Raw genomic sequence first — 21,913 nt, 5'->3', positions numbered from 1 at the left:
TAGCAAAAGCCGTTGCAGCCGTTGGTTCATCGACGTAAACGCAACTTCTCCGCAACTTCTTCAATATCTCCTTGTTCACTAGGTATAATTCAGCGCCTTCTGCAAATAACTTCGCGTCATTGACATCGATAAATTCTTTTAGTGAACACTCCTAAATACACACGTACTAGTACTGTAGATACCAACTTCGTAAATATTCACATTCGGCTATCTTCGGCTTGTGCCGGTCCGAATTGGCTCGTGCCTATTTTTTGTTGAATTTCATTTACGTTATTATACTCACATGGCTCAGCATAATTACTTTGGGTTCAGTACTCCTGTCACGCAATATACGTAAGATTACTATTTGCGTTTTTTGTAACATATACAATAGTAATGTGATATATTTAAACGCTTGATTAATGCCAAGCTAATAGTAGTTCTAATTTTCGTTCCCAACTAATTTTGTAGTTATTTAAAACTTCTTTATAACTTTTGTATGTTGTTTGACTAATTTTTTTTAAATTTATGTAAATATCCCAATTTCAGCCAACAGCCTTCAGCGTATGCGCCTGCACAGACGGCCTACGTTCCAGCAGCCCCAACCTATGCAGCGACTCCAGCGGCTGCAGCAGCCACACGTAATGCAGCCCAGTATCCAGCAGCCTACGAATCTGCTGGGCATACGGCCTATGCTTACACTGCACCAGCCGCTGCTCCTAGACCTGTGAGTTTATAGAGGGTATAATATATTTTAAAAACTATTTGTAAAACTATTCATTTAATTAAGAGTTATTTTATAAATTTAACACAAATCAACTAATTATTGGTTGTAGGCTGCAGTTGTTACTGTGGCAGTGACTCCTCAATATCAAGCTGTACAGGTAAAGTCAACTTATAGTGGTGGATATGGATCTACTGCAGCTCGAACAGTCAGCAATGTTGCTGCTGCAGTGGCCAAACCTGCAGCCAATTACGGATATGTGAGCAATGCAAGTCAGGCGGCCTACTCAACACCCCAACCAGCAGCTGCCTCCTACACCTCTACTCAAGTTGCATCGGCTCCTAATAGTGGCACTAGCAGCAGTAAGTATCAAATGTCTGCTTTCATTTGCTTCTAAAACATCTAAATATTTTATAGAAATGTCTGTGTACATACATCCATTTATAAAGGTCCTCTGGTGGAATAAAATTATGGAGCTGTCAGCTGAAAATAAATCTAAAAGTTTTATTAGCATAACCTGAGGCAATCCATCCCAGTGTATGTAAACAAAATTTAATCGTGAACTATTATTCTGTATAGAATAACATAAAGCATCAGAATATGACAAAAATTTGTTGTTTTCTGACTTGCTCGGAAGATTGACTAAAAACCTTATTTATAAGTCCATTTTTTCATTCATTTATTTTTGTCTGAACTCACAATTTTTTAGGTTGAGCTAAAAATATTATCTGCTTGTCTTTTTTTCTTATTCCCCTCCCCATTGTATTGTTCCTCTTTTATTACACTTTTATTACTGTTTAAAATTTGTCTTCAACAGCATATGGACTTGATGATTACTTGTACACCATCAAATATTACTATGGGCAATGTTTTTTATAGTTCATACTTTGTAGAATGTCATACAGAGAGAATTAATCTGGCTCAATGGGTATTATATCAATAATTGGTTGTTGTCTTACAACTGTGGGTTATTAAACAAGTTGGGTGTTTAACCTCGTTTACGCTAATGGATATATTTAAACTGGTCATAACAGAGACTACGTAGAAGGTTAACTGACAGCATTTTAAAATTACATCTATTTATAATAATATATATATAATCGGAATATTTCATTTTTAGCAATGGTTTTGATGTTGAGAAAACAAAAAATAAGTTTTGGAAACAAAAACCCTCGTGATGCAAATTCCAAGCTGTGACATGTTGAGGTCAGTTTTTCGACAAAACAGATGTACCATGTCAGTGTCAACCATTGGCCAATGTGTGAATGCGAGACAAAAGTGCTTCTAATCACCATTGTAAAACATTTTCCTTAATCTAGTTGCCACGCTACTTGTTGTACCCAACATGGCAGATGATTATAATGCAAGGTTGAAGCAGATTCCACAAATAGCAAAATAATTTATGCTGTATTTATACATTTCATATTGATTTCCGAGCAGTGGTTATAGGATTACACTAATCAGCTTATGCGTATCATATTGTGGAGTGTGCTAGAAATTCTTTCTTCCCATGTCTAAAAAATTGGCTATTCACAGAAGTCTTCTGTTTAAAACCTATATTACACAAACTATGCCTTCTTGAGTAGGGATTTTGAATGAACAATTTTAGATGCATTAGTTTAAAACACCAGCGATTTAATATAATTATATTAATATAATTATATAGTGTCGCAGCTGTTTGCGGTCAATAATTAGTAAAGATCACAACTCTTTTTGTCCACCATCAACTTGCTATGGTGAACTCAGTTTTATGACTTGATAATGTTGATAAAACTTGGTATTTGTATCAAAATTTGGTACAACTATTAATCATACCCCAATATGTAATGTTATCTGCTACTGTAAAAGCAGTAGTATTTTGTGCCGTCAGTTAGCCTTTAAGATTCTTGAAGATGGTTTTGCAAACCCATGACAGTTGAGTATCGCGGCTTAAAATAGCTGTTCTTGGTTCGCAATATTTTAATAAATTTGTAATGTAAGGATTATGAGGCCCGTAAACATCTAATTGTCATGCATTTAAATCATTTGTGTCTGATGTACATGATGCCTGATACCAGGGTTCTCCCAAGGATTGTGATTTATGGGAGGAAAGTTCTAGGCTGTGGCCGAAAATGGGAGTTGTCCTCTCACGTCTTCAAGACGCAGCTCAAAAATTTGCGAGTAAATTCATTAAAGCAACCGGTTTTCAGCTTTCGTTAACCCGGTGTAGCCCGTGCTACTATAAAGCTATTCTTAGGGCTTAACACAGATAAGATGCTCTGCCCGTTTATAACAGTTGGTTTTCGTAAAGCTATTCAGGACAACCAAAATAAATACTAACTTGGCTGACAATTTAATTATCGCTGGTTCAGCAGTTGAAAAGATTTTAGGGGTGAGGGCAGTGAACATGAACTGGGAAATTCAAAACAAGGTGAAATGAATAAAAGCGACAGCGGACTGATACTTGTAGCTGCAGTGCAGAAGCTGACGATATGAAATAAATTTATTCAAATAGTTTTATTTTAGGTCCTGCAATTATTTTAAGCATTGCTTGTATGTCGCTTGCTGTTGTATGTCTATGTTTAACATTTGATAAATTATTATTTACTTTATAAATTTGCAAATTTGTAACATACCGTTTGATAACCCCATGAGCGGTATCTAAACTGGGCCTGCAACCAGGAGACGCTCCTGGCTCCATTTCTATTGTATAAAGAGTCAGTTTTTGCTGAAAACTGTAGCAAACATGAATCATTCCGATGAACTTTTGTCTAACATTGTTAAATATATCAATAAAAATCAAAAATTATTCAACTTTAGAAACGTGAAAAGAACTTCTAGCTCAAAATAATTGCATGCTCTAATAATGAGATCTACATATATAGTGACTGCTAACAAAATATATCAATGTATAGGTAAATATTTTGGTCTCTCAATGCACATTTAGTAAATGTTTATGGTACAAATAATAGAATAAACTTGTCATCAGAGCTCATTTGTTGCTGTGAAAGGGTTAGCTAGATGGGGGTACGCACAAAATGGTTGGGTCAGTCCGCCTAGTGAATAGTGGGGGAGATTCTGGTGCTTACATGTATGGAGTAAGTAACATTCATAGATTGGAGCGACTTCCTGCAGTTTCTGGTTTTCACATCAGACTAGATATTGTAGTTGCTCCCACAGCCATTCATACCCGTTTGTTAGAATAACTTGCATATAATTAATTTCACTTCTAATTTGCTAAAAGCGCAAGCACCTGAATTGAGCTATTCACTGGTTGAATTTAAATAACCTAAAACAACGAGTGGTCGTTTTATTAAATCTATAGCTATGAATATGGGTGTTTGTTAACAATGATGTATAATGTGATTTTCAATTACTTCTCCCATAAACTCAATTTGCCTTCGAAAGGCACTCATTTCATAATTTAGGTCAATTCGGTTACGTAGGATTAAAAATGGACTACATTTGAATTTGCCGTATATATATACAGTGAAACTCGGCTTACTCAAACTTCACAGGACCGAGAGAAAGTGTTCGAGTTATCAGAGTGTTCAAGTTATGAGAGCAGTGTCACAAGTGCATGTATTTATTGGTAGATACGTGTACATATGCAAACTATATATAAATCAAAAGCATAGATTGCTTGTTGCAAATTAAATAGCCTCTCATGTTATGTTTTTATAATTTTTATCAGAAAGTATAAATATTTTCCTATTACTTGAGATTTGTTTGTTGTTTTAGATTATGTGATTGCCAGGACGTTTTCAGGTTAAAATAGGCAAAACTTGATCGCGGTTGAAACACTCAGACAAAAGACGTAATTTTTTTTTTTTTGAGCATTTTAACAGAAACCAATTTTGCCATTTTTTTTAAATTTTATTCGAAGTTTACCTCGCTTTCGTTGCTTTCGAAGGGCTGTTTGCATCCCAAAGCGGATGTTAACTAAAATTTGATTTTTGGCAAACCTTTAGAACAGTCGTTAACGAAAACATTTTGCCGATAGTGTTAATAATGACGCCTAAGAACTACTAAAAGTTGATGTTTATCTCTATGGCTTGGAATAAAGTGATATTCTAAAGCGATAACAACTGTCTCGGTAGCCGTTGGGCAAAAACTGTTTTGAGTTAACGAAGTCAAGGTCGAGTTATCTAAAGCAATTTATCATTGCGTAGAAACGGACCAAACAAATCCATTCGAGTGAACCATGTGTTCGAGCTATCCGAGGGCGAGTTATCCGAGTTTCACTGTATTTACATGCGTTGCATTGCTTATATACAAAGTGAAGAAATATTAGTAGTTTTTCTCTCTTCAGGCTATGATGCTGCTCTGTACTCAGCTGCGAGCAGTTATTACAACCAGAAACAGACAACAAACAACACTTCCAACTGGACAAAAAAAGAAAATAATACTGGATTCGTGCAGCAGCGCAAGTCCGTTGGTGTTGCTCGAGGGGGATTTTCAGGAGGAGGCTATCGTAAAAAGGCCCCTAATCTTAATCCTGTGCAGAGCCTTTACTGTGAAGTCTGTAAGATCAGCTGTGCAGGGCCTCAGGTAATATCTATCGTCATAGACATAAAACTTTCTTGCGCCTTGGCTTGTTCAGAATTCAATTGTGTTATGTTGGTCCAATGCAACCTGTTACAACCTGCCAGCTACCATAGTTAGCTCACTGCCTTTATTTACCAGTCAGATTACCTTGATGCTATAGATGTTTGGATTAGTTGTCAGTGTCTAATATTGTCTCGTGAGATAACTGCCTTAATACAGGCTGTTTACTTTAATATTAATATTTAGAAAAAACTATAAGATTATTTTGTCTTCAAACAATTTAACTTAAAGAATAGAGAAAGCATAATATTATTATGCTTTATTATTTATCTTGAGGTGTTGGCTGATGTTCTAAAAAAAGAATCAAGGAGATTGACCAACCAGAAGCTGAGATATAGCCAGCCAAACACAGGTCTACCAAAAAACATAAGTGTTTTGGTAATCATCAATATATGACGTATGAAATCGACTTGTGTGCCATTGGTCAATTAAGCCAACTAATGCGCTCTCCTATAACAATCACGGCGTTTTAATTGGTTTAATCCCTGGCAATATAGAACAATCAAATTGGGCCTAACAATCATTGCTCTGAGAATTCCGAACCAGTCCCTCTGACGCGTAGATTAGTTTTAGCATAAAATAATTACACGCATCTATTATTTCGCAACATTTCGCTATCTTGCTAGTTCAGCTCAGTTTTGTTGTTCTCCTACTTAGCTTCCCTATTCAAACTCATCTTTAGCGTTGTTCAGATTTTTTTAACTATAGCTAATAAATGGAATCAATTAAATCAATCATCAATCTCGGTTATCATTTGGAATTTTCTACAAATTATATTAGTTACATCATTTATTCTATACGCAGTTATATTATTATTTTGTATAATATGCATTATGATTATTATATTAATCATAAAAAATAATAATAGATAACATAATAGATCAATAAAAAAATCAAATCAAAAGTTATCGTTTTCTTCTCTTACAGCAAGAGCAGCACGGTCAAGTTATTCTTTTTAAAATTATGGCTGTAGTGAACTTACAGTCTGTTAATAGTGACGATAATCATGAAAATCAACTGAATGCTGCAGTAGATACATAGTAGAAAAATGATGAATGAACAAAAAGTCACATTCCCATTTCTTATTCAGAACAAACTGCAAATCGCGGATGTCGCATATAGACTATACACGCACCGTTCGTTGAACAGAGGATCTTCGGAGCATATCCGTGGAGATCGAGTTAAAATTTGAAGCACAATAGTCAAAATCTGCTCTTCTGTTTTGAAAAATCATGGCGAGGGGTCGTGGGCAAATGCCTTTACCACACAATGTTTGCTTGATTTTCCTGAGAAACCAGAGCTAGTCTGTAAATTATTTACTATCGCGAGAAGCGTTTCACATCTCGTAGCCAAAACAATCATTATACGTAACGGCGGTAAGGGTGCGCAACTCCGGCACATGACCATTAAGTCGATTTCATACGTCACAGTTCTCGGGATTTTCAAAGGGTTTTCCTCTGATTCTTTATTAGGTAGACCTGTGTTTGGCTGGCTATATCTCAGCTTCTAGTGGGTCAATCTCCTTGATTCTTGTTTTAGAACATCAGTCAACACCTCAAGATAACTAATAAAGCATAATAATATTATGCTTTCTCTATTCTTTAAATTCCATCAATATTCTGTCAAAGAAAACAATGTGTTGCTACCTTTTTAACAATACTATGGTCAGCGCTATGTTGAGATACATTTCTCCAACTTATTCAAAAACTCACTAGCTTAACTTCCTCAATGCTATGCTCACCTTTACTCTTCTTAACACAATTTCTTAGTCTCTAGAAACATCTACAAGGTAAGTTTGAAAACGTCATTCATTTGTTTCTCATCTAAATTTGTTCAAGGAGAGGGAGTAACTTATTCTTGTGCATGTATCTTTACCTTGCAGAACAAATTTTCAGAGAATTATCTTGGGTTTCTATACTAGCTTTCTTGGCAACTATTTGTGCTTTAATAACCGATATATTTGGAGTGCAAATGCTTATAAATTTCCAGTGGATTTTTCTCTAGGCCTACAACTTGTTTAGAATATCTGCAATTACATAGGCATTTTGTAGCCATCTCCAAGTAGTTTATAATGAATTATATAAAGGCGTCAGTGGTTCTCATAATTACTACATTGTGTTGCAGCCGTTTTAAAGTTTTCAGGTCAGATTGTAAACCACATGAACGAATTTGAAAACAATGGATATGATTTAGATATTAATGACTTCGAATAAGAGTGTAGTTCTGATGATTGTGACGATCGATCTTCTCAGATAAACTATCACTAAAATCAAGGCAACCCCTACAGCAACAATGAAAGAATAAATTGTTCTTGATGTTACCAAGTTATTATGAGTACCATTTTGTGGACACTGTTTTACGTATCATTTTCTATTATGGTAGCGTAAAGATCAAATAATGTCAAAGTTGCGGGCAAATAAGGTGTCATTCAATTAAAGGGTGGCGCTGTATTTTTTAAGCCTTCTTCCATAATGACGTTCCAATAAAGGTGGCGTTCAAATAAAGGTGATGCTTAAATAAATGTGTCGCTCAAATAAAGTTGGCCTCAAATCAAGCTGGCATTAAAATGGAAGTGGTATTCAAATCAAAGTGGAGTTCAAATGAAGGCCGCATTCAAATGAAGGCTGCGTTCAAATGGAGGCGGCGTTCAAATGAAGGTGGCGCTCAAATGAAGGTGGCGTTCAAATGAATGTGGCGTTCAAATGAAGGTGGCATTCAAATAAAGGTTTTACAGTATGCCCAAACAAAATTTAGATTTGGCCTTCCTTGGTCTGCCCTTTATCAGATTGTCTGTTCAATTGTTTATTTCTGACTACACAATGCTTCATATCAGTGTTCGTAGTGTATTATTGTTCATATTTCTAGTTCAGCTAAAATTATGAGTTTGATAAAAAGTTTGATAAGTTTGATTAAATAGTTTGATAAAAACAATTGAGAATTGAACAGTAATAATCTTTATTGACTATAGAAGTACAGCTGCTCTACAGAATAGACTTGAAAAAATTAGGTTTGGTAATAATGTATCCTACTGATATTGGTTGTAGTCTTTTTGTGACAAAGAGTAGGCTCTTCTAAACTAAGTTGTAAAGGGAGGCCTCATTTAAATCCATTTCCCATGGCATAAAATCTTTGGTAACATGTGGGTACTCAGCTACATTATTAAACTGACTATAATTTGCATTTGTCATTGATACATGCAATCATGCTGAATGATTATAATATATTTTACGAGGAAATTTTTTTTGATTAAAATAGAAGTTGTCTGTCTCATAACCATTCTCACAAAATACATGTACATATACTTTTGACATCTTTAAAAACTTTCATATGATAGTTGAATGTGTTTTGTCCGTGTAATTTTACACTATTGGCTTCCACAAATGTTTATTAACTGCTCATAAACAGTTTGGGATGTTGCACAATAATATAGTAGTGGTTTATTCAATGTGGCGTCTGCGTAGCTATTTCAGTGCTGACATTGCTTCGTAGTGAAGTCATGTTCTTATAGCATATTGCTGCAGTACAAAAACTGCTTTTCTCTTTTCAACTATCAAAGGAAACGAAATTATGCTATTTTACAGACCTATAAGGAGCATTTAGAAGGCCAAAAGCACAAGAAGAAGGAGGCACAACAAAAAGCAGGCAATCCTCCAACTAACATGAGGTCTGGTCAGAGTCAGCTCCGCTGCGACCTCTGTGACGTCTCTTGCACTGGGACGGATGCATACACTGCTCACATTCGGGGCGCTAAGCACCAGAAGGTCATTATAATGACAGAGATAGCTGTCAGATTCGATGTTACCAAAAATCACTGCTTCCCATTGATCATTCAGGACATTGTCAAGTTTGAAGCAGTTGATTGTAATTTCCTATTTGTTCGTATCTTCTTTACTCTTGATTTTTGTAGACTCTCAACTTACATCAGAGATTAGGCAAACATATTCCCTCTACAGCCCCTACGATAGTTACAGCAGAGGATGGAAAAACCACCGAAGTCAAGGCTAATAAACCGGGAGTTGCTGCTAAGAAAACCGTAAGTTGGCCATTGAAAGTTGAAAGATGTATTTATTGCTTTTCAGTTGGCTGATAAGTTGTTGAACTCTTGCTTTTGTCTTGTTGAGCTCTTGTCTTGTTGAACTCTTGTCTTGTTCAGCTCTTGCTTTTGTCTTGTAGGTGGCGGCTAACGCTGCTGGTATTAAGTTTGTCTCAGGGACGGTGCTGCGCTCACTACCAGGAGGGGATGTTAAGGAGGAGAAGTCTAACTCTACCACAGCTGCTGATGCAGAGGATGACAGTGAGTAGCTTAAATATCATTTTTTATGTAGGGAGAAGAGTGAGAACATGACCTCTCTTCATTTATGTAATACTTTGTTACTTTGAGGATTTATGTTATCATCATGCTTTGAATGGTGAAGCTGCTTGCGGATTTACGAGGAGTTTGAGGTAAGTGTTAGCAGTAGCAAAATTGTTGGTCCGCTTTTCATAATAAAACCTGTGAGTTACTATACTACCTCTGTGTACATGCATGTACTGTGATGCTCTGAAGGATTGAAAGGTTAAGATGTAAAGTACTGAGGGGTCGCTGTACCTTTATGCACACGCGGGATATCTATGTTTGTATTTACCGCTAGTGTTGCTTCCCGGAGAGAAGGCTATCCAACCAGTTGGTAATGAGTACATCGAAGAGACGTTTGATGCTACCGGTAAGCTTGTGACCTTCTTCTGCAAGCTCTGCGACTGCAAGTTTAATGACCCGAATGCAAAGAACATGCACATGAAGGGCAGGCGCCACAGGACCAACTACAAGAAGAAGGTTGATCCTAATTTGGTGGTTGAGGTGTGTGAATTCAGCGTCTATTTACATGCATTTAAAGTGGTAATGCAACAAAGTCTTGTATGCGGTGTAACATATTTTGGCAGCTGGATATGCTTTTATAGATGAAGGCCAACACAAAGGTGAAGAGGGTGCAGGCTGACCGAGATCGTGTCAAAAACATAAGAGACATGCAAAGGCGACAGCATGAGGAGGATATGGCTGCCATCAGTGAGATCAGGTATCTTGAATTGTAGCTGGCATTTACATGTACAATGTATTTCCTCTGTGATGGCAGGCAACAGTTTACTATTTTGCAAGGCTGTTGATCAATATGGGTCGTTTCAGTGCTTCGCACGAAGATATTCCGCCTTTAACCAATCAGATGCTAAATAAAATGCCTACAAAATCATTACAATCCTAGATTATCTTTCAGTAAATTCACTTATATATATATGTCATTTTGTTAAAGTGGCCAGCATATAAATTACTATTTCCAAAAATTTTGATGTTTCTTTTGTAATAGCTGCAACAATTCTCTTTTAAATTAATTATATGCCATTTAAAGATTTTAAAAATGTTGACTTGACATTCAAGATGTTATGACTGCACATTAGGCTAAAAACTGATGAAAGAAAGTTCTAGTACCTTGGGTAAAAGATTAACTGTTTTTGGTTTTGCAGTAGCGGTAACAGTTGGTGGTAAGGAGGCTTGTGAAGGGGTATAATAAGATTTGATGAGGTTCATTCTAAACAAAGATATTTGAGCTGTCCGTCACCTCTGTAAATATGTAAATATATTGAATAAAAGACAATAAAGTTATAATTTCATTCTAATGTCTAATAAGCAGTCATTTTTTTATATCAAAATATGACAAATGATAAAAGGTAAAGACATTCACAATGTTTTAGAACCATATTTGATGGGTTTCAAAGCCGTTGGAAAAATAATAAGAATTATGTCGACCATAGGCTATGCAATTATTATCAAAACATCACCATATGATTTTCACTTAATGCAATACTGTTAAATAATGCCTCAAGTGCTCGGTCATGTCTGATATGAAGTAGATAGCGACTGCATGCAAAATACACAGACATATGACTGCATGCAAAATACACACACACATATGACTGTATACAAAATACACACACATACGACTGTATACAAAATACACATGCATATAACTATATACAAATTACACACACACATGACTATAAACAAAATTCTTACACATATGACTATATACAAAATACTTACACATATGGCTGCATACAAAATACACACGCATATGACTGTATACAAATTACACACGCATATGACTGTATACAAAATACACACACATGACTATATACAAATTACACAAGCATATGACTGTATACAAAATACACACACATATGACTGTATACGAAATACTTACACATATGACTGTACACAAAATACACATATGACTGTATACAAATTACACACACATATGACTGTATACAAAATACACACACATGACTATATACAAATTACACACGCAAATGACTGTATACAAAATACACACACATATGACTGTATATAAAATACACACACATATGACTGTATACAAAATACACACACATATGACTGTATACAAATTACACACACATGACTGTATACAAAATACACACACATGACTATATACAAATTACACACGCACATGACTGTATACAAAATACACACACATATGACTGTATACGGAATACTTACACATATGACTGTATACAAAATACTCACACTAATGACTGAATACAAAATACTTACACATATGACTGTATACAAAATACTTACACTAATGACTGTACACAAAATACTTACACTAATGACTGTATACAAAATACTTACACTAATGACTGTATACAAAATACTTGCACATATAGCTGTTCATACGAAATACTTACATTAAAGGTGTATATTATTGTAAAATATTTTAGACAAAAAGTTGGTAACTAGAATTTAAATGAAAACTGCGCAGTCCTACACTGTAGGTTTGGGAGGCCATAGCTGACATATGTTTTCATTCCATTCTCCACGTCTATCTTACCTCCATTAGTGCTTGTCGCTACTATTTCACAGTTGACCATCAGTTTAGTTGTCTGTGGGGTTCATGCACACTCAGATAGACTGTCCAAGTTGACTTAACTTTCTCCTGGCTATTGCTAGAATGCTCGAGCAAGACCGATTCTTCCAGCAACCACCAGGATTCAGCGAGAATTACTCGGACAGGATTGAGACGTTCAATGATAGGCATATAGTAGCCAAACACGCTACTATATATCCTTCGGAAGAGGAGCTTCTGGCCATACAGACGATGGTTACGGCCTGTGAGAAGTCTCTAAAGCTAGTGTCTGATGTCCTGCATGAGGAGGGCGGGCCCGCCAAAAAGGTTGCTTCCTATACATTGCTAGCATCACCAATGCGTTAGTGGTTCTGCTATAAGATGTACTATGTACCATTTCACTTCTCTTGACATTGTGAATGTCTTAATGTATCAATATCGTCTAAAAGACCAGTAATCCTAAAGAAAATCTAGTTATTTGTATCTTTGTTATTACCTTTTTATACTATATGGGCTCTATGGAAGTGTTGCTTTTATGGTTAGGATGCTGATGGCAAAGAGATCCGTCAAATGAAGGGTGTGATGAGGATTGGAGACTTGTCCAAGGGCCTGTTGCTTAGCGGTAACCTCAACATTGAGCTTGTTGTCTTGTGTACTGAGAAGCCGTGCAAGGCTCTCCTTACCAAAGTCCATCAGATCTTGCCTGCCAAGCTAAAGGTAGAAGCTTTTGCCATGCTAATCTTCTCTATTGTCTTATACTTGAAACCTTTTGTTATGGCTGCGTTGCCACTTAACAGGATAGAATCATGTAAGTGTGCGATAGCTTGAATGTTTAAGAGTCGTGTTCCCTTTTTCCTGCGCAGGAAGTCTCAGAAGAGTCGTTCACAGTGACTATAAGTGTGAAGGATGCTGCTATCGTTGTTACAAACACTAAGGCACCGGCTACAAGGTGCTCACTTCTTCTCACATCTCCACTCATGAGGGAAAACGTTCTAACTGATCAGAAGTCTACTGCTACCATCGAAGGAGACACAGCTGCTCCAGGTACTGTCTCGTCGTATGTCCGTATGTCCGTAGCCGCTAGTTTGCTAAGTTTTTAGTAGGGCACTGCGTGGAGTAGCTGAATCACGAGTCTGCATTTACTAAAGTGGGCATAATTTCTCTTCATATTCTGAGTTGCTATTTTTTTGTAAAGCACGTTGCCACGTATGCGTTTATTAACCTTGAAGGACTTCGGAAGCCACAAGTGTACAGTATGCATATGCCATTGTATATTATATGACTGAGCTACTCAGTCATACCCACACACCTTTCTACAGATATTGATTGATTGTTATACAGCAAGTGCTAATGGTCTGTAGCGTGCGAATGTCGTTGTTTTTCGCACGATGCAAATTCATTTTTACCTTATTGTACGCCTATTCAATTAGCTTTGCTACTCCACAACTCAGTAACATAGCTAGCTCTCAGCGGATCTAGTGGTTTAGAGGTCGACACTGAGTTGTTTTACAATCGAGAAATGTTCATGCAAAATAAGGTATGTTTACCTATGAAAAACTTATCATTAGGTATAAGTGGATTCAGCAAATTGGAAGTAACCAAACACATTGCCTGGTCGCTTTGTTGCAAAATGGATAACCACTCAACTAGTCGCTGATGTTCTCGCCATCCACACGTACCCAAATTATGTTTTGTTTCCGATCTTCTTTGATGTGTAGAAAGATGTGTAGGGATAGAATTGAAATGGCAAATTTAGGTTAGGCGTTTCATTCTTTCTGGATAGGCCTGAAGCTAAACATCTGTGTCACTATGTCTCCTGCATATTTTAATATTAAGGGAATTACCATGTGCTCTCCAGTCTTCCTCATCATCACGCTTGCTTGCCAATGCTTGCTATCATACTCTAACCATGTGTTGAACATGTATGCTGCCTGATTATGCTCTTCACTCCAGGTTATTCTGTCTCTCTGTTTACACCCGCTGTCCATGCAGCGAAGTGCACAGATGTTGGAAGGATTTTTGATCAGGTGGCTAGGCCATTAGCTATACATGGACACATCATGTGTTTGTGTTACGCTAGCCGGTGGCACTTGGCTAGCCATCATGGCTGGCTGGTGTCCCACTGCGATCAAACACCCGTCCGAGAGTGTTGATATCATGGTTACGGTGCTCTGTAGAACAAACGAATACTAGTGCGGTAGTCAACACAGCTGATCTCCTGGACAAGCAAAAATGTCTCGACGCATTGGCTGCACTTCGGCACGCCAAGTGGTTCCAGGTTTGGCTCTTTATGTATTACATAATGGCTTCTCAAGCTTGGTAGGATGGAGGAAGTGTGGAGCAGTTGTGCGAGGCACTTAATAGTCTTCCCATTGAGACTACTCTCACACCATTTCCTAATGCTGCCTTGCTTAGGATGCTCTAGAATTTTGGATATGAAAACTTTGCAGCCTTATGTTTTAGTTGGAAGCAATTTTAGTAGAGATTAGCAAGTAGTGAAATCAATTTGTCTGTTGTTCTCAGAAGCTCCACGCCTGTGTCTTTCCCAGCAGGTGCCAACCTCTTTGGGTTCTTTCATTAGCAGTCACTAATACAGATATGTTTATCTTATGTATGATATCACTGATATATACAGCTGAGCTGACACAGAAATGATTTCACTACTGCTCATAATGTGCCACCATTGTTAGGTTAAAACTTGTGATTGTTGATAATGTGAACACTAATGTGGTTTCTCTCAAAGCTATGTCACGTGGCATGCGGATATCCAGTAGCCTTTAAGATGATAAACTTGGTGTATCATATTAGATTGTTATGTAAAAAGGATGTCCAGTCCCTCTACTCATCACATAACACCATTATCAACAACCAACTGTTTAGACCGATAGATGGGGAACAGAATACGATTGGCTGTAGCCATTCTAGCTAATGGTGTGTGGGCCAATCAATGGCAAAGTATTTGACCATGAGGCTGGAAAGTGTCAATGTAATATAATGTAATAAGCTACACACGACCAGTTTGTCAGTGTGGCTACTATTGGTGTGTTTCAGGCTAGAGCGAGTGTCATTCCATCCTGCGTCCTATTGCTGCGAATTCTCAAGGAGCTACGTTGTAGGGAAGAAAAATTTGCCTGTATATCTCAATGGGTTAGTATAGCGTTATTGAATTTCACGATGGACATGTTCGCTACTTAAATTCAGTTTATAGCTTTGTTGTCTATGTGTTAGGCGATGGAGCTGCTCCTGGAGAGATGCATGTCAACAGCTGTCTCTCCTATGGGACCTGGTGATGCTCTGAGAAGGTTTTTTGAAAGTTTGGCTTCAGGCCTCATACTTCCAGGTATGTACGTTTGTTTTACTTTTAAGAATAATTTATATCGTCAAGTTTGTGAGTTGTTTTCTCTATGTGAATGAGTACAGAGGTACAAAATGGCGAAACATGAAAAACCGGTCATAGGTATTTGGTGATATATTATGGTGGTTCTCTTGTATTATCTCTGTATATCTAATTACAGATGGGCCAGGTCTATCCGATCCCTGTGAGAAAGACCCAGTTGATGCCTTTGCTTCTCTTAACATTCAGTCAAGAGAGAATCTCACTAGTTATGCGCAGGTATGTAGAGATAACTTTACCGACAGTCGTGATACTAATAATAGTTACATGTATGTGTATTTTAAGGTGGGCTAAATGTGGCTCAGATTAACGCGATTGTCACTTTGTAGATGTGTGTCCGTCTAATAGCATTCAATAAGATACACAAGATATTAGACATTGATGTGTTGAAGCCAGAAGATCGTTCAATGGCTGCAAGGAAAAGGCCATTCAACTCCCTGGATGAAGAAGGCGGTAAGAGTAGCAAATTTGATGCTGCAAGGAAATAATATTCTCAGCTAGAGTTGGGTCACTATGAGCCAACTGAACGCATTTGACTCGCATGCAGTTTCTGTCACCAAAACAAGATGGTTGAATTTACTAGTTCAACTCATTGTCTACCTTTAGTCTCAAATTTGGGTGTTTACTGCCGATATTGCTGCTAGAGAATCAAGGATTTATCTCATGAACTCATAAGATTTGTTGTAAAGTTTTGTCCCAATAACGATTGTACGATAAAAAATTTTCAATAAATTTATCGTTAATCGCTAGTTGTCATACAAATTATTAGTAATGCATAAAAATTATTTTCCAACTGAGATCCTGGTAGTTTTTTCCTGGTAGAACCTATCATTGATTACTTTCAGTCGTGGCTTGTTTTACAATTTGCCGTGCTAATAGTAATTGTTAGAAATTTCATTGGTGACCTGGCTAGTGTTTGACAAAGCCTCAGGTATGTCTAGTTTTGAGAACACCTGACATTCTTGATAAGATATATTCTTCTGTGTATTTGATGGGAACTCTATCCAGAACGAGATGCCATTTGAATTATTTTAATACATCAAATACGATATGATGGTATGATGTGATGGTATTTGAATTATTTTAATACATCAAATACGATATGTGACCCCGGCAGTCAGAATGTACAATCGTGCGGTAATTGGATTGTTCACAATAGAGCGCAACGCGTGCTATATGCTATTATATGACTCGCCGTCACTATTTTAGTAAACAGTGGTTTATAGCGCATTCAACCCTGCTCTTTCACGTGGTCTTGTTTATTTTCGTGTCTGGCCAATCATAAAGCCAGAATTGCCATTTAAATCTACCCATATCGGTGGTTGCTATGGAATTTGTCATAACCCAAGATCTTAAGTATAGACTTTAATTGCGGCTGGGCACGTGTATGTAGCCATTTTCTGTTTCAACGCCTCAGGCTAAAACCAAATAAACCGTCGCACAAATTACGGCTAGTTGACGCTAATAATTTAGATGTGTAATTTAGAATGTAATTCTTAGTATTTCTACTTAGAATCTAAGTCTGCTGCCTCAGATTATAGTGAAAGCGATGATGAGGATTGTGATAATAAGGAAACCTCAAAAATACAGCTGCTTACGCAATATGTAGCTGCTAACGAGAGTAACAGCGATCATCCTAATTAATTAAATTACAGAGAATAACGATCAGCCTATCACTGCTGATAACTTTCCCATTATAGCTGTTGACATCAAACTAATAAGTGGATGCAAATGTAATGACTTCTGCACTAGTTTTATGTCATCTAAACAAATAAGCCTCGTTAGAAGTGTGTCAAGGATTACCGAAGGACACATTTGATATGGTTGTGTTGGGACAAACTGCCACTAATATAACAAGCAAACCCGTTGAATGGGCTACAATAAATCTCTGCAGTGTACTCTGTGTTACAATGTGTGAGTGTTAAACTACATAAAAATAGCTCTAGATTGAATGGTCACTTGATGAGTTGGGTTGATATTTCCGCATCTTGATGCCTTCTGTGGTCACCTTTCGTTGACCTTACCATGACCTTCTGTATAGATGGACAATTTTGAATACACTTCCAACATTTTGATAAGTCGTTGGATTGGCATTATATGCAGTCAGCAATATAGCTTGATGAGAAGTGCCCAGTTTGAAGCATAACCTTTTAATGTAAATCTCCAGGAAGGTGAGCTTTTAGCCACATATACTGCTGACCTTAGCCTGACCTTTGGAAGGTCAACCGTCAATAGAATTTAAATAAAAATGTGACCATCGTCTTTTTCAGGGTTTTAATGTGTAGAATGCCAGGTTTCATCAATATAGGTTGAGATTAAGTGGTCTGTTGCTAGGGCATTTTGATTTGTAAACAAATACCATGATTTACGATTCATGAATCGGCAACCTTATCCTGCCTAAACTCAAAACAACAGTTATAGTTCATCGTGAGACCTTCTTTACTAAATCTTGCATAACCTGGGCATATATAATCCGATTTAAAAAAATTAAATTGCATTAAAATCCTCAGATATTGCTGATTTTGAATCTGTAAATAACTCAAAAATGTGGTTTTAACACGATTGTACATTCTGACTGCCTGGGTCACATATGATGGTATGGTGTGATGGTATTTGAATTATTTTAATACATCAAATACCACCATAGCTCTCGGTTATTGTATTATAGACTTGTTTCTACTTACATTAAGCTGCTTTACCTTCAAGCTTGCGGATCTTTTGAGTTGAAGACAATGATATTGGATATTTACCATCTTTTATTCACAATAAACTATAAATAGAAGGCCCAAACTGCTTTAAATAGTTGTTAAAGGTTGACTTGCAACAAAGTTCACATTACAATTATTTGGTATCAAAAGATTCACCATGTCTTACTCTGCTGTGTTGTAGGTGCCAAATATGTGGAAATGTGATTACAAGCCCTTAAAAACTCAAAAACCAGCAGTTAATTGTAGCCATCACGAAAATGTCGTAGATCGGTGTAGAATCTTTTTCCAAAACAGCTCAAATGGGACGTAGTTAAACGCGATATGATGGCTTCTGGTTACACATTCATCCAACCTCATTCGTCGAAATATTTTCACAAACATACTTCACGCATTCAATAAAGCCATGTCTATTGTCCTTACGCGTCTATTTCATCATCATTGTAATGCTGTCACATTGAGCACTGATATCCCAAAACCTACCGTAAAAATTCGTTCAATTTTTAAACTTAGCTAGGAGGAGTGCATTTCATCCTCTTATAAACGTGACAAGCCTGTTGGTCACCTGTGATAGTCGAAAAATGCTGCAGAACTTTTTCGCGCTATTTGGCAAGAAGTATTGGTCACATGATCAGATTACGACTAGATGATTAGACCAGGCTGAAACAAACTGTAAAGTAGCGAGCATCTATATTTGATACTGGCTTTCCGGTAGAACCCGAAGTGTTTGTTATAAACTAGTGCTACGAAACGTCTTACATTGAGTCTTTTATTGGCCTTTCATTTCACGTGTCAAAACAATAACCACAATGTTTGGGTACGTCATCGAAGTAGAGTGAGTCCAAACTACAGCGTTTTCGTGATGGCTGCGATTAACTGTTCGCTTTTGAGCTTGTAATCACATTTCCACATATTTTGCACCTTCAACGCAGCAGAATAAGACATGGTGAACCTTTTGATACCAAATAACTGTAATCTGAATTTTGTTGCAAGTAAACCTTTAAAAAATTTTCCATAAGGTTTCCTGAGAGAGTAGCATGCTCAGTTGAGAATAGCAAGTGGTAGCTGCTTGCTAATGTATGTAAATACTGTAGCTGTCCAATAACCTCCTATTGTCTAATAACCTCTCAATAACATCCCAACCTCTAAGGATTAGTTGGAGTTGCATAGTTGGCTTTTTGCTACAGGAGGTGATGGAAAAAAGGAAAAAACTGAAGGAGATTCACAGGCTAACAAGTAATCAACTAGCAGGGACGGTACATGATTGTATGCCCAACCTGCATACCTCCTGCTGCTTGGCTGTATATAAAGATGTGCTACTACTTTGGTTTTCTCTAGCTCATTGTTTTATTTGGATCTTTCCTATGTGTCAATATGTGGGACAGGATACTGTAGATGTTGTACTAAAATAAAATTTAAAACTAGTCATTGCAACCAATAAAATGTAACATCTGTCGTATATCAGAAAATGTGTCCGATTACTACTCAAATGTAGCCTGGGATCTCATCATAGACTAGCTGAACACATTCATGTTAGCTACGGTCTTTGATTGTACATAAATAATGTCTTCCGATAATAAGCATCACATCACGTGTTGTCAATGTTCACGCATCCACTCTACAAAAATAACAGGTCAATGAACAATTAGTAAACCTTTTTACATTTCAAATGCTCACAAAGGTTGATCTATTACTGTATGGTGTAAATCCAGCAAGCATTATGAATTAGTAGGTTTATCTTTTGATGTTAATAGACTGCATTACACTCATCACCTCCAGCTGTTTCATGAAGTCTGTATCATATTTCATTCTACTTATTACTGTTTGCTCATAATGTCGATATGCTCTAAGCCACCCCTTAAGCTCTTAAAGAAAAGCTCACAGCTAGAGGAGCGAAAAATACCGACAAAAAATGAGAGCTTGCTAAAAAGAGTCTGTGTTTTATGTTAATATCGATAAGTATTGTGTAAAAGTATAATGATGACAGGTCATTAATGCAAGTCTTGGCTGTAATGGATCACGATTCACTCATGAAGTTGGGAAACTTTCAGTTGATAATTGCAATAAAACTTAACGGTAACTAAGAAGCTATTTCAGTTTCAATTGGTAAGCAGCGTGCTGCCAGGGCAATAACTGGTGCTAGATCCCTGTTGGAAGCTGAACTTACCAGATATCAAGAGTAGTCAACAGATATGTAACTAAAAAAATACATTTCTTTTCAACATAATTTCTGTATATCAGTAGTAGTACGTACCTGGCTCATATCTTCTTGCCACCTATACATGGACTCTTGCCATTCTTCATGTTCACTACACCAACTTAGCCTTTCCTTCTCGTATTGGCATAGCTCAGATTGACAGTCTACAAGGTTGAGGATATCTGCTTGCAAGGGCTTTTAGACTTGCTTCTAATCACAATGGTCATCCATATTGACCTTCATGTTTCACGTAAATTTACCATGATCAGAGGGCTTCTATTTTATGGAAATTCATTAATAAATTCTTCGTAAGGTTACTAAGAACGTTTTACCCGCAGTTACTCTGACCCTACAAAACTTGACCAGCCTACAAGTGTCTTTGCAACAAGGAATGGACCACCTCAAGCTGCTGCAAGGGGGGGTCATGAAAACAACATCTATATTTGGCAAGAAGTATAGCAACTGAAACCAAAAATTATCTTAATAGTTATTTGAAATGTTCACAAAAGATTTATAATCATTTAGAATCTATAATACATGTAATAAGTTAGACTCCTAGATAGGTATTTATAGAGTCCTCGTAATTAACCCTTTCCATAAGGATTGATGCAAACCCAGCAACAAAAACGAACAAAGGAAACTTACCTGAGAGGCTGAGATTATAAGTAATCATGCAGGTTTTATCTGTAGAGTCCCTCAGTTCCCATACACCAACATCTTCAGGCCGACCACTGATTATATAGAGGGAACTGTTTCGGGTGAGAACAAATCGTCCCAACTTCTCTTTTACTAAACTGCCATTGTGATACCTAATTTTTTGAAGAACAAAACACAAATTCGATACATGATACGAAACCATAGCTACATATGATAGCACAAAGGGGCACTAAAACTGCTATTAGTGTCATTGCATCCTGATTTGCCCCCCAAAGTCTAATGTAGTTTAAAATAAGTTATTTTTACAATAGTTTCATGAACAACCAATGAGTGAATAAATATGGAAATCTTCTAAGCATATCAGGTAATTTAACACCATATGTTTCTACAAAAAATCCGCAAGGATCATGATGATGGATATACTAGCAACAGCATCTGCTCTGAGTAAATGGAATGTTTGCAATGAGTTTATTGACATTGCAATAATTAAGGTCATTGGTGTTCAACTCTATTTTGCTTATACTGTAGGGGTCAACTCTATTGTACTTATACTGTAGGTATTCAACTCTATTATATTTATACTGTAGGTGTTCAACTCTATTTTACTTATACTGTAGGTGTTCAACCCTATTTTACTTATACTGTAGGTGTCCAACTCTATTATACTTATACTGTAGGTGTTCAACTCTATTGTATTTATACTGTAGGTGTTCAGCTCTATTTTACTTATACTGTAGGTATTCAACCCTATTTTACTTATACTGTAGGTGTTCA

General features: G+C 36.8%; 2 protein-coding genes across 2 annotated transcripts in view; one reads left to right on the top strand and one right to left on the bottom strand.

Moving 5' to 3' along the window:
• The first annotated feature begins 218 nt into the window (after positions 1 to 218).
• On the top strand, positions 219 to 19,713 carry LOC137395008 (zinc finger RNA-binding protein-like). Its single transcript, XM_068081789.1, has 18 exons — positions 219 to 333; positions 529 to 706; positions 816 to 1,065; positions 4,995 to 5,233; positions 8,872 to 9,051; positions 9,198 to 9,323; positions 9,464 to 9,584; positions 9,922 to 10,127; positions 10,229 to 10,344; positions 12,291 to 12,513; positions 12,730 to 12,903; positions 13,050 to 13,230; positions 14,364 to 14,464; positions 15,238 to 15,333; positions 15,415 to 15,526; positions 15,702 to 15,799; positions 15,910 to 16,033; positions 19,473 to 19,713. The coding sequence occupies exons 1-18, from the start codon at positions 284 to 286 to the stop codon at positions 19,523 to 19,525; spliced, it is 2,628 nt and encodes an 875-aa protein (XP_067937890.1). The 5' UTR covers positions 219 to 283; the 3' UTR covers positions 19,526 to 19,713.
• A 50-nt stretch (positions 19,714 to 19,763) lies between these two features.
• The window catches only part of LOC137395007 (uncharacterized), a 50,998-nt gene continuing 48,848 nt past the window's right edge, over positions 19,764 to 21,913 (bottom strand). The window contains exons 24-26 of the mRNA XM_068081788.1: positions 21,128 to 21,291; positions 20,540 to 20,646; positions 19,764 to 19,903 (exon numbers count right to left, since the gene is read on the bottom strand). Of these exons, the coding sequence (XP_067937889.1) occupies positions 19,874 to 19,903; positions 20,540 to 20,646; positions 21,128 to 21,291 (301 nt within the window). The 3' untranslated portion in view covers positions 19,764 to 19,873. The remainder of the gene's footprint in view (positions 19,904 to 20,539; positions 20,647 to 21,127; positions 21,292 to 21,913) is intronic.

Source organism: Watersipora subatra, chromosome 4, assembly GCF_963576615.1.
Source record: "Watersipora subatra chromosome 4, tzWatSuba1.1, whole genome shotgun sequence".
NCBI lineage: Eukaryota > Metazoa > Bryozoa > Gymnolaemata > Cheilostomatida > Watersiporidae > Watersipora > Watersipora subatra.
The sequence above is the reverse complement of the archived record's forward strand: the minus strand, read 5'-3'. Positions and strand labels throughout refer to the sequence as shown.